The 15,042-nt window shown below is 35.7% G+C and overlaps 2 protein-coding genes across 3 annotated transcripts; one reads left to right on the top strand and one right to left on the bottom strand.

The window, feature by feature from the left end:
• Positions 1-2,106: 2,106 nt before the first annotated feature.
• Positions 2,107-6,888, top strand: LOC147545014 (Remorin family protein). Of its 2 annotated transcripts, none has more exons than XR_015223223.1 (8): positions 2,107-2,645; positions 3,171-3,258; positions 3,375-3,452; positions 3,536-4,258; positions 4,761-5,127; positions 5,594-5,675; positions 5,895-6,188; positions 6,697-6,888. XR_015223223.1 is itself a non-coding variant. In XM_086633404.1 (8 exons), the coding sequence occupies exons 1-7, from the start codon at positions 2,436-2,438 to the stop codon at positions 6,099-6,101; spliced, it is 1,755 nt and encodes a 584-aa protein (XP_086489530.1). In that variant the 5' UTR covers positions 2,117-2,435; the 3' UTR covers positions 6,102-6,146; positions 6,679-6,888. The 2 variants fall into 2 exon arrangements, 1 of the variants encoding a protein (XP_086489530.1); XM_086633404.1 differs by having other exon boundaries at positions 2,117-2,645; positions 5,895-6,146; positions 6,679-6,888.
• A 5,484-nt stretch (positions 6,889-12,372) lies between these two features.
• LOC147545013 (uncharacterized) lies at positions 12,373-13,567 on the bottom strand. Its single transcript, XM_086636829.1, has one exon. It carries the CDS (start codon positions 13,565-13,567, stop codon positions 12,527-12,529), a length of 1,041 nt encoding a protein of 346 aa, XP_086492955.1. The 3' UTR covers positions 12,373-12,526.
• Positions 13,568-15,042: the final 1,475 nt, after the last annotated feature.

The following is a 15,042-nucleotide window of genomic DNA, read 5'->3' as shown; positions in this document are numbered from 1 at the left end:
TTTAAATGCATTTCAACATTATACCTCGTATTACTTTATTTCTTTGGAAATGTTGCAAAGGAGTTTTACCCGTACGTTCGCGTATTGGAAGATACATTAATAATTTGTTTCACTGTCCTTCGTGTACTCTCACTCAAACTGTGGAACATGCCCTACTACATTGCACGTTTGTTAGAAATATTTGGTTTTACTTTAATATTAATATTCTCTCGCTTAATGATTGGATTCTTACTTGGAAATAACATGAGTACTCCCAATGCCCTAACAACAATATACACTTATCTACCATCCTTTGGTTTATCTGGAAAGCCAGATGTAATAGATGTTTCCAAAATGTTATTACAACCCCAACTCAGGTTATAAATCAGGTTCTCGCCTTCCCGGCGAATATTAGTAGGCATCACACTTAAACGAACATTTCGAACAATACTAAATAGTGCCCTCCAGTTGAAGCTGAATTGCATTTAAAAATAAATCGGACGCATTATTTATTAAGGTTGACATAAATATTCGCGTAAGTTTCATTTCTCATGATCACTTGACTTGATTTATAGCAACAAAAACATCTTCATCCAGAGCTCGAACTAGTAAAGAAAGTGAAGCAATGGTTATTCTTATGGGCATTCAATGGGTGACAATCAATACAAGCAGGGCCGGCCCTGAGGGGCAAGCGAGCAAAGCCTCGCTTCGGGCCCCCAGGGCCAAAGGGCCTCATGAAAGGTAAAAAATTAAGAACCGAAGGGGCCCCGATTTTTTGTATCTTTATACAAACAATGATCAAACTTGACCAGAAATTAACATCAGCTCAATTGGTAGAAAACATTTTAAGCAGTCCAAACAACCCATGTTCGATCTCAAGCATAAGCAAATTTTTTCTTATTAATTTTTCTTTTCTACTTTAGTTGATTTCTACCAACAACTACTAAACCTCCACATTGTACCTCCACTACTACACCCACGGTTATTAAACCTCTACAACTATCTCTATCATCACCACCACCATTAAACTGTAGATTTAGAAAAAAAGAATTACTTCAGTTGACACTTCTACTACCACAACGATTACTAAACCTCCACTACCACCACCACAATCACTAAACCTCTACCATTGTAGCTCCACTACCACCACCATCACAACCACGACTACTACCATTACTAAACCTCAACACAACAACTACCACCATTATGAAACCTCCAGGGGAACAATCACAATCAAACCACAATCAACACTATCCCCTCAAACACAAAAGAAGAAGGTTGAAACTTATTGATTTTTTTTTTGGAGAATCATTATCTAATATATATTTTTTCGGTTAAAAAAAAATACTAAACAATATACTGATTCACCTAATTCTGAATTTGCTGAACCACTTAATTGTGAGGTCGTTCATAGACCGACAAGGGCTCTCCACGAACCCATGCCGATTTACGAGTAACTCAACCAAATCATTCAATTCAGAGTGCAAATTAATTGTGAACAGAAGTTTCATGTTTAAATCTCACATTATGTGCAAAGAAAACACAAAAAGTTCTGATGTACAAATTTTTTTTTCTTGTAAAACGCATATAGGCCCCATTTTTAAAACTCGCTTCGGGCCTCCAAAATCTCAGGACCGGGCCTGAATACAAGAATATCAATATTGAAAATGACAACTAAAAACTCACCTATAACCTTAAAGATGTAAAGAGCGAAGTACAGTAGCAATCCCTCTACCACATCAAGGAGATAAGGAATTTAATTCCTCAGTTCCATCACATAACTTTTGCTTATATCGACGCAGAATACTCCAGCAGACATGTTAGCAAAATGGACTAGAATTTAAGTTGAAAATAAAATTTAGAACGATGTACCAACTTTGATTTCCCATTTGTCAACAACTTTTGGTTGAAGTGGTTACCAAGTTGGTTTCCACCCAATAAGTCAAAGGTTCGAGACACGGAATCATACCCCTTAAAGTATGCCGACATTTACAAAAAGAACTTTGATTTCTTATTTGTATTGTAATAAAACTTACATGTATAAATAATAATTCTAGTTTTTTTTCTTTTTTGTTGAACTGAATTCTAGCTGATATTTGACATCAACATATATGAGTCAATTTTTTTTTTTTTTTTTGTTGAACTAATATATGAGTCAAAATAGATAAGGAGAAAGAGTATTCACGCCCAAAAGAATCTTGACTAAAAAATTCACGTTAGTTTTCATGACTTCCCAAGCACGCGAAGATGACAAACAAAGAAAAAATCATACTATAAACAATTTCAGAGACCCGAAACTCAAGCAGATGTTTCAGGGCTGAAACCAAACAAAGTAAAGAAAAAGAATCTGTTTCTCTCAGTTTTCCCACACTCATCACACTTTCTCTCTCTCTATTTCTCTTTCTCTTTCTCTTTCTCTTTCTCACTCATGAGAATTAGTAATTGAGGACTGTGAAATGATGGGGCTAGGGTTTCACGAACAGAAGAAAAAACATTCTACTACTAAATCGTTTTTCAAAGCTCGTGACGACAGTCCCGATTCTGTAATTTTGACACTTGAATCCAATCTTAGTCTTTTCTCTTCCACTTCTGGAAGTGTTGATCGTTCTTCATTTGCTTCCGATGTTCATGATCACGAGATTTCTCTCATCTCCGAATTATCCAAGGTGATTCAACTATCTCTTCTCCTCTTATTCCGTTTCGTCGCCTTCAAATTTTGACTAGGAAGCGATTTTCAACTAAAAATACTAGATGAATTGATTCATCATTCATTCGATTTTGATGAATTTGCATGTATTCTTCATCTCTGCAACTTTGCATTTTCATGATTTCACTGAAATCTATTGATTTTTTTTTTGATGATTTGTGTTTGTTTAACATTTGAATGTCAATTCTATGTAATTTCACCAAAATGTTGGACTCTTGAATGACTAAAAACAAGTAAAAGCTTCTTCTTCTTCTTCGTATTGAGATTTGAGAGTGATTATTATTGATGTTTGTCTTATAGTAGTTCAAATTAAGACCTAGAAAAGGCGGGAGGTCGAAAAGGAAAGTATTGAAAGGAACTTGTCTATGAAAAACAGACAGATTCTGATCTTTTAGCATTCAAAATATAACCGAGAGTTTCGAATTTGTGTCTTTATTAATCAAGAAAATGACTTCATCTCATGAGTTTTTTTAAATCTTTCCAGGACTATTCAAGTGGTCCAGATCTAAGTCTATCCAGATCTTTAGTGCGTAAACAGACTCATCCTGCAAGAAACGGAGATAAAGCTAAAGGTACTGCTATAAATTAGGTTCTATTCAAAAAGGGAAAAAAGATAAAAGATTCCCTAAATTTTCAATTTCTTCAGTGACTAACTGTTCATCTTCAATTATTCACTTGGTGGCAACAGAAGAAGAAGAAACAGAAACAGAAGATCTTTCACCCAATTTATATCCAGCTAAAAACTATATCTCTCAAGCTCTTAGAGGTAGAAAAACTCTTAACACTATGTTTTCTTATTTCTTTCTCTAATTCCAATTTTGACTTGTGATTGATTCCTTCCTTCCCCAGAATGCCACCATCAGTTGCTCACATCTGAAGCGCTTCAGGCAGCGAAGCAGCCGGATAGGCGAAGGACTGCTTCTTTAGATCTAAAAAATTTAGGAAGTAATAATGGTACTAGTCCTTCTCCGCGTTTAACTGTGATGAAAAAAACTACTGTTTCTTCACGAAAATCAGGTGCCTTTCCGAGTCCTGGAACACCAAATTATAGGCCAGGGAATGTGGGGATGCAGAAAGGTTGGAGCTCAGAAAGAGTCCCTTTGGCTGCAAATGGTGGTCGAAGGAATGCTGGTGCTGCGTTACTACCTTTACAAAATGTAAGGACTTTACCATCAAAATGGGAAGATGCGGAAAAATGGATTTTTAGTCCTGTTTCTGGAGATTGTGGTGGCAAGACTTCATCTCAATCACAATTGCCTCAAAGACGTCCCAAAGCGAAAAGTGGGCCGCTTGGGCCACCAGGTCTTGCCTACTATTCGATGTATTCACCTGCTATTCCCATGCTTGATAGTCGGAACAGGTCCAATTTTATAGCGGCTTCTCCATTTTCAGCTGGGGGTTTTAATGATGGTTTGCCTGGTCAGAGTCATTTTTGTGGTGATGGTAGTGGTGGTTGTGCTGGTGGTGGAGAATCCTATTCAGAGAGTATGGAGCCTTGTATAATGCGTTCGGCTAGTGTTCATGGATGGTCAACGGAACTTTTAAGCAGGGCGTCTTTCCCTGATTCACTAGGTATACATATATCTTTATCAAATTAAGCTTCTAAATGAATTCTACCTAAAGACCTCTTATTGACTTCACATCTTTTCATATTCAGCCGTAAGAACTCAAATGCACATAGCAAATCAGGACTTGTCTTAAATTGTTTGTTCCATATACCTGGTTCCTTTTCAATCCAGATAGCCTCATTATAGAATCTTCACTCTGCCATATGCAATAACTAAATACTTGTGCAACTTAGGAGTATTTAAAATTAAATTATGTTTAAGGTTCAATTGGTAAATGATGTGCCGGTAGCACATGATAATTGCTCAAAGAAATCATTATTGCTGAAGATAGATGTGTCTTTGTGCCTGTCCTCGATTACCAATACAATATGTTCTCTGCTTCTTATCTTGCATATGCTGACTGCTGGTTATGTTTAGAATTTGAAGTTCATCGGTTTGTGGATTAGTGAAATATAAGTGCTTCCAAATATTTCCATTTTATCTGTAACACTGGGAGAAACGTGCAGGTGGGAAGCATGATGTAAGTAAGGATGCAGCGACGATGATTTCTCCTACTGTTTCAAGAAGGGATATGGCAACTCAAATGAGCCCGGAGAGTAGCACATGTTCTTCTCCCAAAGCGAGGCATTCTTTCTCTCCCTCTCCTCCTCCATCATTCCTTCCCATTGTTGAGATGAAGGATCGCCATTCATCTCCATTGGAAGTGAGGGATGTACAGGTGGATGACCGAGTCATTGTGACAAGATGGTCGAAGAAACATGGAACTAAAAGACCAGAAAACAACTTGGCAATTGTTGAGGATTGGAAGAATAAAGCTGCAGAGTCTCGAGCTTCTGCTTGGGAGGCTGCAGAAAGCACAAAATCCACATCAAAGTATGAATTCTTCTGTCTTACATCTTATGTCATTAGGCAGTTGATCTACATCAATAAAGATGAAGTGATCTGAAAAACCATTGATGATCTAATTTCATCCACGGATCTCAAGCAATACGAAAAATGATTTGCACTTAGTTATATGTCGTACTACTAGCTAAAAAATTAGAGTTTAATTTCAGGTCATTTTCTATTGGTGGAAAAAATTTCTTTTCAATAAAACGTCTTCGGGTAATCCCAATAGAGTTTATTTATATTTTTCTCTTTTAAACACTTCTCTGCGTGTTCACTGTTCAATATCATCTTTTAAAACCCTTGTCTTGATCATCCAATCTTATTGCACTGGTAGGTGACTGAAACAATTGTCACTTCCTAGCTAAATGTAGTTTAGTGGACCAAGTCGATTTACACAGAAAATTACAAGAGAAAAGTAATCCAAACCCTTTCCTTTGTCGTGTTTTTGCAGATCTAAAAGTGAGGACGCTAAGATTACAGCATGGGAGAACTTGCAGAAAGCAAAAGCTGAGGCAGCAATTCGTAAACTAGAGGTTCTACTCTAGACTAGCTATACTTGGTACACGTAAAAGTGAAAATGATTTGAAACAATGGGTCTTAATCTTTTGAAACCAGTGTGAAATATACATACTTATCCTTTCGTTTACGATTTACTTGGTTATGGTTTTAATAGGATATCTTAGTAGACATCAGCATCAATTTCTCTGCTATTTATCATTCTTGTTTAACACTAACCAAAAGAACTTGTTTAGATGAAACTGGAGAAGAAGAGATCATCATCGATGGATAAGATCATGAACAAACTGAAATCAGCTCAAAGAAAAGCTCAAGAGATGCGGAGTTCAGTTTCAGACAATCAGGCTCATCAAGTTACCAAAAATACCGATAAGATCAAATCGTTTCGCAAACGTGGACAAATTGGTTCATTGAGTGGTTGTTTCGCATGCCCTGCCTTCTAATGCTGCAGCCCTTAACTCCGTTAAATTCCTCACCATTAATACCAGGTAATCTTCTAACCAAATCCCTAAGCAGTTTTGCACAACTGAGTTACTTAATATGAAAGGCTCATACGTAATTCGGTGCCAGAGAAGTAAAATATAACCACCTTTATGGATTTGATGGTCCCTACACCCTTGAGTGCCAAGGGCCCACGGCAAAGCACATGTCCACAATGGCACAGCGAGTTTATGGACCTGGTGTGGCTGGAACAAGCCACAACCACGGCTGAGCATTCTAGAGTCCGTTTTTTAACCCTGGAGTTCTGGCCATGGACAAAAAACAGGTTGTGCCGCCATGGCATGAACAGTTGGAAACTCTAGTACGTAGGATCATCTGATATCCGGCTAAGTAGTTCCAGCCTTGAATACATATTGGCTTATGAGTTACGGGTACGCTAAGACATAAGAGCCCAGCGAGTCCAAGTTCGAGGCCAATCAGGAGCAAAAATTTGGGTTTCTTTTTTTGTTGTTCTGAACATGGTTTGTTGTTCTACTTATCTAGTAAAGTATACAACTGATAAATATGGTTCATCTACAGAGGGGAATCTCGGTGCAGAGTTCTGTTAACAAAGAATTTCAGAGCAAACGGAAAATCGCCATGATGGGGATTTGTTTGTGGCTAAATAGTTTCAATAATGTACGTATTCATGAGTGTAAGTATTGTGTTTGTTACCGTATTAATGACAATATGTCAGTATTCTGAGTTTTGCTACATTATAATATTACTAGGGGAATTTGTATGCTGTAATTGCAGTATTGTTTCTGTTATAACTGGAAGAAGGAAAAAAAATTACAACCGCGATACAGCCACTGAAATCCATCATAGGCAGAAATGAAGCCGAAATTGGGATGGGTGGTTGAGATTCATGGATTCTTAAAAGCATCATTAAGAGAGAACTTTGACCCTTCAATCCCGGCTGTTCATCTTGCTTTCTCTCCTAAATCGACTTTGTGTTTCGGGTGGCCTTATCATTTTCGAAAATATTAAGAACATAGGGTGCATAATGACAAGCCCAACCTCTGGTATAAGCAATTATGCTAGTCTACCAAAATTTAAGCCCAAATTTCTTATTTAGAGGTTCTCCTCAAATAAGCTTGAAGGAGGTTTGGGTAATTTCAAACCTGACAGTCCTTCAAACAAAATTTTGGATTCTAAGCTTCCATACAAAAAACTCTTAAATGTTGCCTTCGGCTGGGTCATAACCCCGCCTGATAACGTCGTAGTTAAATTTTCCAAGAGGAGTGCAAATTGCTGAACAGAGTCTCTTTTTCTGCTGACGACAATTTTGTTTTTATTAGGTCTGGATACGCAATTCTAAGGTTTCATCAAGATACATCCGAGATTACCCATTAAAAGAAAATACTTTGCATTTTTACCCATTAAAAGAAAATACTTTGAATTTTTCTCCGCAAATTAAAGAATCAACTCGAAGAGTACAAGCTTGTAAAAATGGTTTATGTCAAGAAAAAAAAGGGCAATCGTCGAACAACAGATTAGGGACAAAAAGTCATAACACTGATGTGTTAATGTCAAGTGCACATAGCTATCTCAGATACAAAGTACTAAATTACTCAACACATTTTTTAAGATGTGCTATGCGACGACAATTTTTTTTTTTTTTTTTGCTGAAAACACATTTTTATTTTATAATGACATTTTTGTAATGTAAGACAACTTTTATGAATAAATTTTCAGATTTTGACAGATAATCGGTAAAAAAAACATCGTAACGTTTTTGTCCGTGAACAACTTTTACACAATGCTAGATGCATAAGGCATCCAACAAAATGTGATATGCAAATTGAAATATATTCATACAAAGGTTTTTGGCATTAAAGCTGACAAACCTTGTTGATACACAAGTACACTGAATGCATAACTTTTTACCGGTTGGAACTTTGACATTTTATATCTCCTAATTGGTTTGTACTTTTCGAACTTGCACCTTATGAAACCTATGGTTTTTGGACGTTTTGATCGTGAGACCACATTTTCATGATTTTGGGGCCTTTAGCTACTTGTAAACTGGGGTATTGTTAGATAATTCCACATTGATTGTGGAAGAGGCACAGAGTGTGTTAATAAGTGTGGGAGAAGCCTTACTTCTTGAGCTAGCTTTTGGGGTGAGAGAGGCCCAAGACCATCCAACAGTTATTAGAGTAGATAGCTTTGCACTTTAGTGTCAAGGATAGACATCTGTCTGTCCGACCCGCTGGGTCACCCGACCCGGTCAATTAGCTTAGATATTATCTCTATTGGTTTGATATTTCACAATAAGGAGACTCCATCTTTGCCGTATGACACATTTTCATCCCATTGTCGAAAAACAAAAAAAGAACAACAAAGAAATTAACTTTTTATATCTAAAGGTTTTTGAAAGAATGAATTATCTTTGTAGCAAGACAAGAAACTTATGTCCGAGAGAAACAAAAGTGAAGGTCTTGGTAAAATTTTCTCCTTTGTAGTCTACTTCTTATTGGGATGGGTGAGGACTGAGGACGAATCTACATATGTTTGAAGGAAAAATTCTTTTGAGAGGTGCTTAATATGATAGGGTGAAAATCTCCCACCATCGTAGGGGCGCCAATATACAAGACCTTGGAGCGGGCGGGGATGAGGTTAGTAATTCCGTGGCTACAGGTACAGTTAAAAATGCGTAATATTTCATTTTTATTTCTTATCACACCAAAGTGTAAACCAAATACCAAGACTAGTCGTTCATTTTCGAACCTGGCAACACACAGTTAAAGATGTGGCCAGTTAGTTAAAATTATCAAATTATGAGTTGGGTTGGTTAATAGGCGCCTCTTTTTTTTTTTTTTTTTTTTTTTTTATTCTTGAGCCTTCCTCTTTTATTAGGGCTCCACGGATTGGGGTAGTACGACACTTAGACTGGACCTAATCCGTGGTGGACTTGAACAACACAGACCAATCTTAGAGGGTGTTTGATTTTTTAGCACTCGTAAGTGCTACCACTTACTAAGTGATAATCACTTAGTAAGTGATATCACTTGTAAGTGATATCACTTGTAAGTGTTGTGGCGTTTGTTTTCCATCACTTCTAAGTGCTTGATTTTTGTTTTTATATTAATTCTAAATGTCATAAAAATGAGAAATTGTCTATTTTGACCTTAAAGTATTTACATATTAGTATTTCATACTAATTCATTGTGCTCCCGAGTTTAGATACAAGAGAATTACGGTTTATGAATACTTTGTGTTGAAAATATTAACCAAATAATTAAAAAGTATGAAGGAGAAAGAACTTACGTTGCATCATGGAGTTTGGGTGGTTTCAAGACTATCAAAGGAATAGATGTGAAAAAAATTTAAGAGAAAAGCTTAGGTGAAGGATGAGTGAGAAGGAAAAGTGTCATCGCTAAAGTCATAAAAAGTTTTTTTTTACTTATCAATTGTTTGAGATTTTCTTTTGGGTTATAATCATATTGATAATTATTATATTCGGAGAAGGATAAAAATGTCTTTTTTAGCACTTAGAAAGTAAGTGTAAAAAAGTAAGCTCACTCGGAGCTTACTTTTTTGCACTTACTTTGACCTCACTTACAAGTGATATTCACTTATTAAGTGAAAAAACAAACGGCCTAAAATTGCCGGCCCACACTTATTAAGTGAAAATCACTTAATAAGTGCAAAAATCAAACACCCTCTTAGTCTCCTGACTGACCCAATCTGTGGACTTCAAACTGTTCAGTTTGAACCCAAAAAGAGTGCTAAAAGAGAGATGGGCTAAGAGTCCAAAGACGGGTTTCACCCTAAATTATAAGACTTATTGTGAGCTTCTTAAAGACATAAGGTTCGAGTAGGATAAAGCCTATGTAGGGGGTTGAAAATTTCAGCTATAAAAGAAGGTATGAGGTCTAGTTAGTGGTGCTACTAGTTCAACTTGTGAACCATCAAAATTAAATGTTATCCAGTCTTAAAGTAAAGGACTTCATTACTTTAACCTAGCTAGAGAAGAAAAAGAAGAGGAAAACGTGATATGGTTTTTTCATGGGCTAGCTTCTAGAAGACTAGAAGAGCACGTGCTGATTAAGTTTACACAGTCCCCGCATCAAATGATGATGATGATGATGATGATGATGATGATGATGATGATGAGAAGACAAAAAGCAGGCAAGTTGTGTTATCTTGATGAAATCAATATCATCACTTATAGCTACCAAATCTTATCATGATATCAGACGGTGGTTGTTATCCTATGCCAGTCTTAGGCCCCCCCAAGTCCCAACCCAACTACCATGCACCAACATACAAGATTTAGTGAGACAGAGAGAGGCCACACACACAAACAACTAAAAAACTAAGAAGTTTGTTAGTTGCCGCGAATTTAGAGGTACGGAGCCGAAAAAAATTAGAGCTATTTCTCTGATATTGTTAAAAACGTAAATTTGCATATGTAATTAGTAATAGTTCGAGATAATAATGAATTGAAAAAATAAACAAAATCCTGACAGCAATGAGTATTGAATTTGTGACCTCATGCTTGTATAAGTTTTTTTTTACTAACTAAGCTACATTTCTTATTCCAATCACCCTAGAGTGTCAAATTATACTGTTAATTTAAGGATCCCTAGCTATTTGAAAAGATTTTTTAGTTTAAGGGTGTATGGTACGGCAATCAAAGTCTGTAATTTATGTTATCTAGTAGTCTTGTTCAACTCCTTCTAAGCTTTCAGAGCATAGATGAGATAAAAACGAAAGAAAGAAGACTTCAAATTGTTTGGAGAAAGAGGTGATTAAAGTAATAATGACGAAATTGTAATTAAGGCAGTGAAATAGTCTATTGCCCAAAATATAAGAGTGTTCATATGGGGTCAAAGTTATGGGTGGTCTATATGGATAGACTTCAACATTGCCTATGTGCACTTTATATGCTTTTTCTCTAGTTTTAGAGAACAACCTTGGACCATTTTTGTATCAAATTGGAAGTACAATTTTGTATAAGATGTGCACTTTATATGCTTTTTCTCTAGTTTTTTTTTTTTGCTACCTTTAAGTCTTGATCTATTATTTTGGTGCTATCTTTGAACATTGTATTGAGATATGGAAGATATATTGGATATGGTTACTACTAATACACAAGATATGGAAGATATCGAAAGATACAAAATATATGAGACGGATCGAGATGAAGAGATCCGACGATAAAAGAAGAGACCAAGATATATGAAAATCAGAAGATATATTCATATATTCAAGATATCTCTTATATTGCATTCTTTCCTAAGTTTAGTTAGGAAACTTAGGAAACTAGATAACCCGAATCACTCTATAAATATGAGTTGGGTTACAGAATTTAAATCATCGAGTTATTGAGTTATGTAACCGATCAACCCACATACAATTGTATGTGGTGAATTATAATAAAGAGTTATTTCTCCGTGGATGTAGGTCTTGAGTATCCGACCGAACCACGTTAAACTATCGTGTCTTTACTTTCAATGTTTATCTCCGATTATTATATAATCGTGAATTTAACACATTGATTAATAGTTTAATACATAATCCCCTTCAAAAATATATATATATATATATATATATATATATATATATATATGGCGCAAAACTATGACTCTTTGAGAATAAGTGGTTGCAGTTTCCTTTTGTAAGTGCAACACAAGGACTAACCTTTATTCGATCAGTTGAGATTTTCAAAAAATACAAATACTGAATTTTTAACTCAATAAAATATATCTGGTCATTTGAACTTATTTTTTTTTTTTTTAAATTAAACCTTTGTCCCAATTTTTTATATTTAATAAAGTAGAACCAAGGCCTCCTATTCCAATCGGGAATTATAATGGCTGAGAATATTTCTAATTCGGAACATAAAACACACAAGCTTCTAGATGAAGGGTGTTGATGGTCATATATTATGTTCAATTATTGGATGAAATCCACCAATTCTGATATTTCACGTGAATTTCCCATGCACTCATGTTCTTATGACAATTGACAATGAGAGACAGAATGAAAGAGAGAAAGACAGAGAGATGTAACATTTGGGCTTTAAATTAACTTACACTATCTAGAGTAACATAAATTAACTTGTGATACTATGACCGGCCACCTCTCTGGAGTGAATCCCGGTCAAGTGAGGTGGTCTGGTCAGATTTAGAGAGAGAAAGTTTATTTACGTTCTCACTAAATCTGGTCCGGCCAAATTTATGTGAAGGTCCACATTTAGCAACATTTTCCAATTAACTAGACTTCTCATAAACCTAAATTCATATGAAAACAATAAGATTCAACATATACAAACCCCTTAAAATCATCATCTTTAATTGCTAAACATCTATATTATATACTTAAAATACAACTAGCTAGCTACTAATTAAGATTAATCACCTCCATAATTATTTTATTAAGCATTCATCTCTGTAGAGCTAAACATTTGAACAGGCTGCTGGTAACATTTCCCCAAGGAAGAAGTACTACTATAATCCGAATTCGATATCTCCGACCTCATGGTCGAAAACCCAAGCCCGACGGGCCTATTCACAGCGGCCCGCTCCAACGATTGTACTTGATTCTTCAAGAACTTAACATAATGAATTGCTTCATCTAACATAGAAGCTGTATCCATCTTAGTTCCTCCTGGAACTAGTCTTTGTAATATCCTAATTCTCTCACTTATTCTCTCTCTCCTATGCCTTGCAGCTACACTTTGTGGATCTTTTGATATCTTAACATTCCTTCTTTTTGGTGGTTTCACTGAATCTGGGTCTATATGAATTGGTTGCATGGCTGCTATTCGAAAAATCATATCTCTCATTGATGTTACTGAATTATGCTTATTATTATTTGAAGAAGAAGGCGATATACCGCTGCGGGTATGGGTCGAATTTGATAGTTCTGATCCATTAATGGTTCTAATAACTCTATTCCCAGTTCTAGAGTTTAGTGGAAATGGTGGTGTATTAGAACTTGGTTCTTGAATTGAACTAGTTTCAAGAAATGATGGATTGAATGATGTAGGAGATGTTAGATTGTGATTATTTAAAAAGGGGTCAAGAGAGAAGTTATGATGATGAAGTATTGTAGATGATAATTCGGGTATGTCGTCGGAGAAGTTAGCATTGAATTCAGCTGGTAGATTGCAGTCCATCTGCATCATCATATTCATCATCATAACTTCCATTTGATCTTCTTTTGAAGACTTTTGGAAGTCCACATCCATTGCTACTTCCAAGAAAGAGATAGAAAAAGAGGGTGTTTGTTGAACTGAAGAAGAAGACTGTAAGAGACAGAGGGATGGGGGAAGGTAAAGAGAAAATGGGTTGAGTTTGAGTTTGATCAGAAACTCACCAGAGAAAGGGAAGAAATAGGGTAAGGGAAATGGGAGAAAAGTAGAGACAGTGATCAGGGAAGAACCATCTACCAATCCCCAGTAGGAAGGTTCCATATATATAATATATCCTACAGTATATAATAATGGAACATTTTTTTTTTGTTGCAAGTAATAATGGAACAATTGGTTGAATACTTTTAATACTCTAGTGATCTTTTATTCCATTTCTATCCTTGTTTTACTACAAAGTTATTTGAATTTTCCTTAATTTTATTGTAAACAGAGGAATTATAACCTTTAGTTATATATTATCATTTTTTTTATATAGACTCACTCACATATTAGATCATTACATGACACGGATACTGAATATGTTGGCGTCGTGGATTGAATAAGCTCTATAACTACAACTGCAAAAATATCTTGGGATCTAGAGTTATATAAAGACCTTTAAGATCATCCTATTGAAACTTGAAGTCCATATATTTCTACGTTAGCTTATTTATATGTCATCACTCCATGATAATCGAGCTTGAGAGTTCTGGGTTACGGAGTGTGTGTCTAACTCCTACACCAAATCATATTTAAACTACTATCTATTTTCTCCCTGAATTTACTCTCTCCTCGAATCCTCCACATATTTTATCAAACCGTCTCTTTTCATTGACCCAACAAAAAGTGTTGATCTAAGAAAATAATATGATTCTAGAACGTTGTTAATTCAAAGTACATCTTATTCTGTGCAAAAATTATATTTATTCCTCCATCTGATCTCTCCCCCAGCCCTCCGCCTGATGTGGCGACATATCACTAGAGTATATACTATTCTCACCATTCTCTCTCCAGTTGCTCTACGCTCAAGTGATATGTCGCCACATCAGACAGAGGGCTGTGGGAGGGACCAAATGGAGAGATAAATAAAATTTCTCATTTCTGTGATCGTAAAGCGTTAGTCGAAAGACACTTAGCATGTCCCTCTGAGAGGTGGAAACCTAGTTTAAGGAATATAAGGACAATTTTGATTTTATAACTATTTAAGTTAATAAATAGCAATACTATTAGAAACAGACAAAAGTGGACCCTAGCCAACACAAACCTCCAGAAAATAATAAGGGAAATAAAGGGTAACCAAGATATATTTAGATGGTGGTTAGGGGTTTTGAGGGAGAGGACAAGATTGGTCTTATAAGATAATGAATGTTCCCTCTTCAAATTTTTTCTACCTCTTCACTAAACATATCAACTCTTTTCTTTTACAAAGAAAATTTTGACATTTTTTTCACTGACACATGTCTCTAGACATGTAGCAATACTACAAATCCCAAGATAAAAATCTACTTTGGTCTAATCGATTGCTAACTTTATGGGTAGTTTCAAAGAATAAGTAACAAAAATTGCAAAATGTATAAATTTGGAGTTATATATATACTGCCGGACTTTAAAATGTAAAAACAGTGATGCTAGACTAACCCCCATTTGCTACTCGACCGTGTCTAACAATCTCATGATTCATTTATCACCATACTTGCAAGCTGTGTATTTGAACTTTTTAAAATGTCAAAATTCAAACATATGCTGGTAAGAGGTCT

Source organism: Eschscholzia californica, unplaced genomic scaffold (assembly GCF_041429995.1).
Source record: "Eschscholzia californica isolate CP2 unplaced genomic scaffold, dmEscCali1.0.p SCAF_4, whole genome shotgun sequence".
NCBI classification, from domain to species: Eukaryota; Viridiplantae; Streptophyta; class Magnoliopsida; order Ranunculales; family Papaveraceae; genus Eschscholzia; species Eschscholzia californica.
Note: the sequence above shows the minus strand (reverse complement) of the source record. Positions and strands in the feature narration are given on the sequence as shown.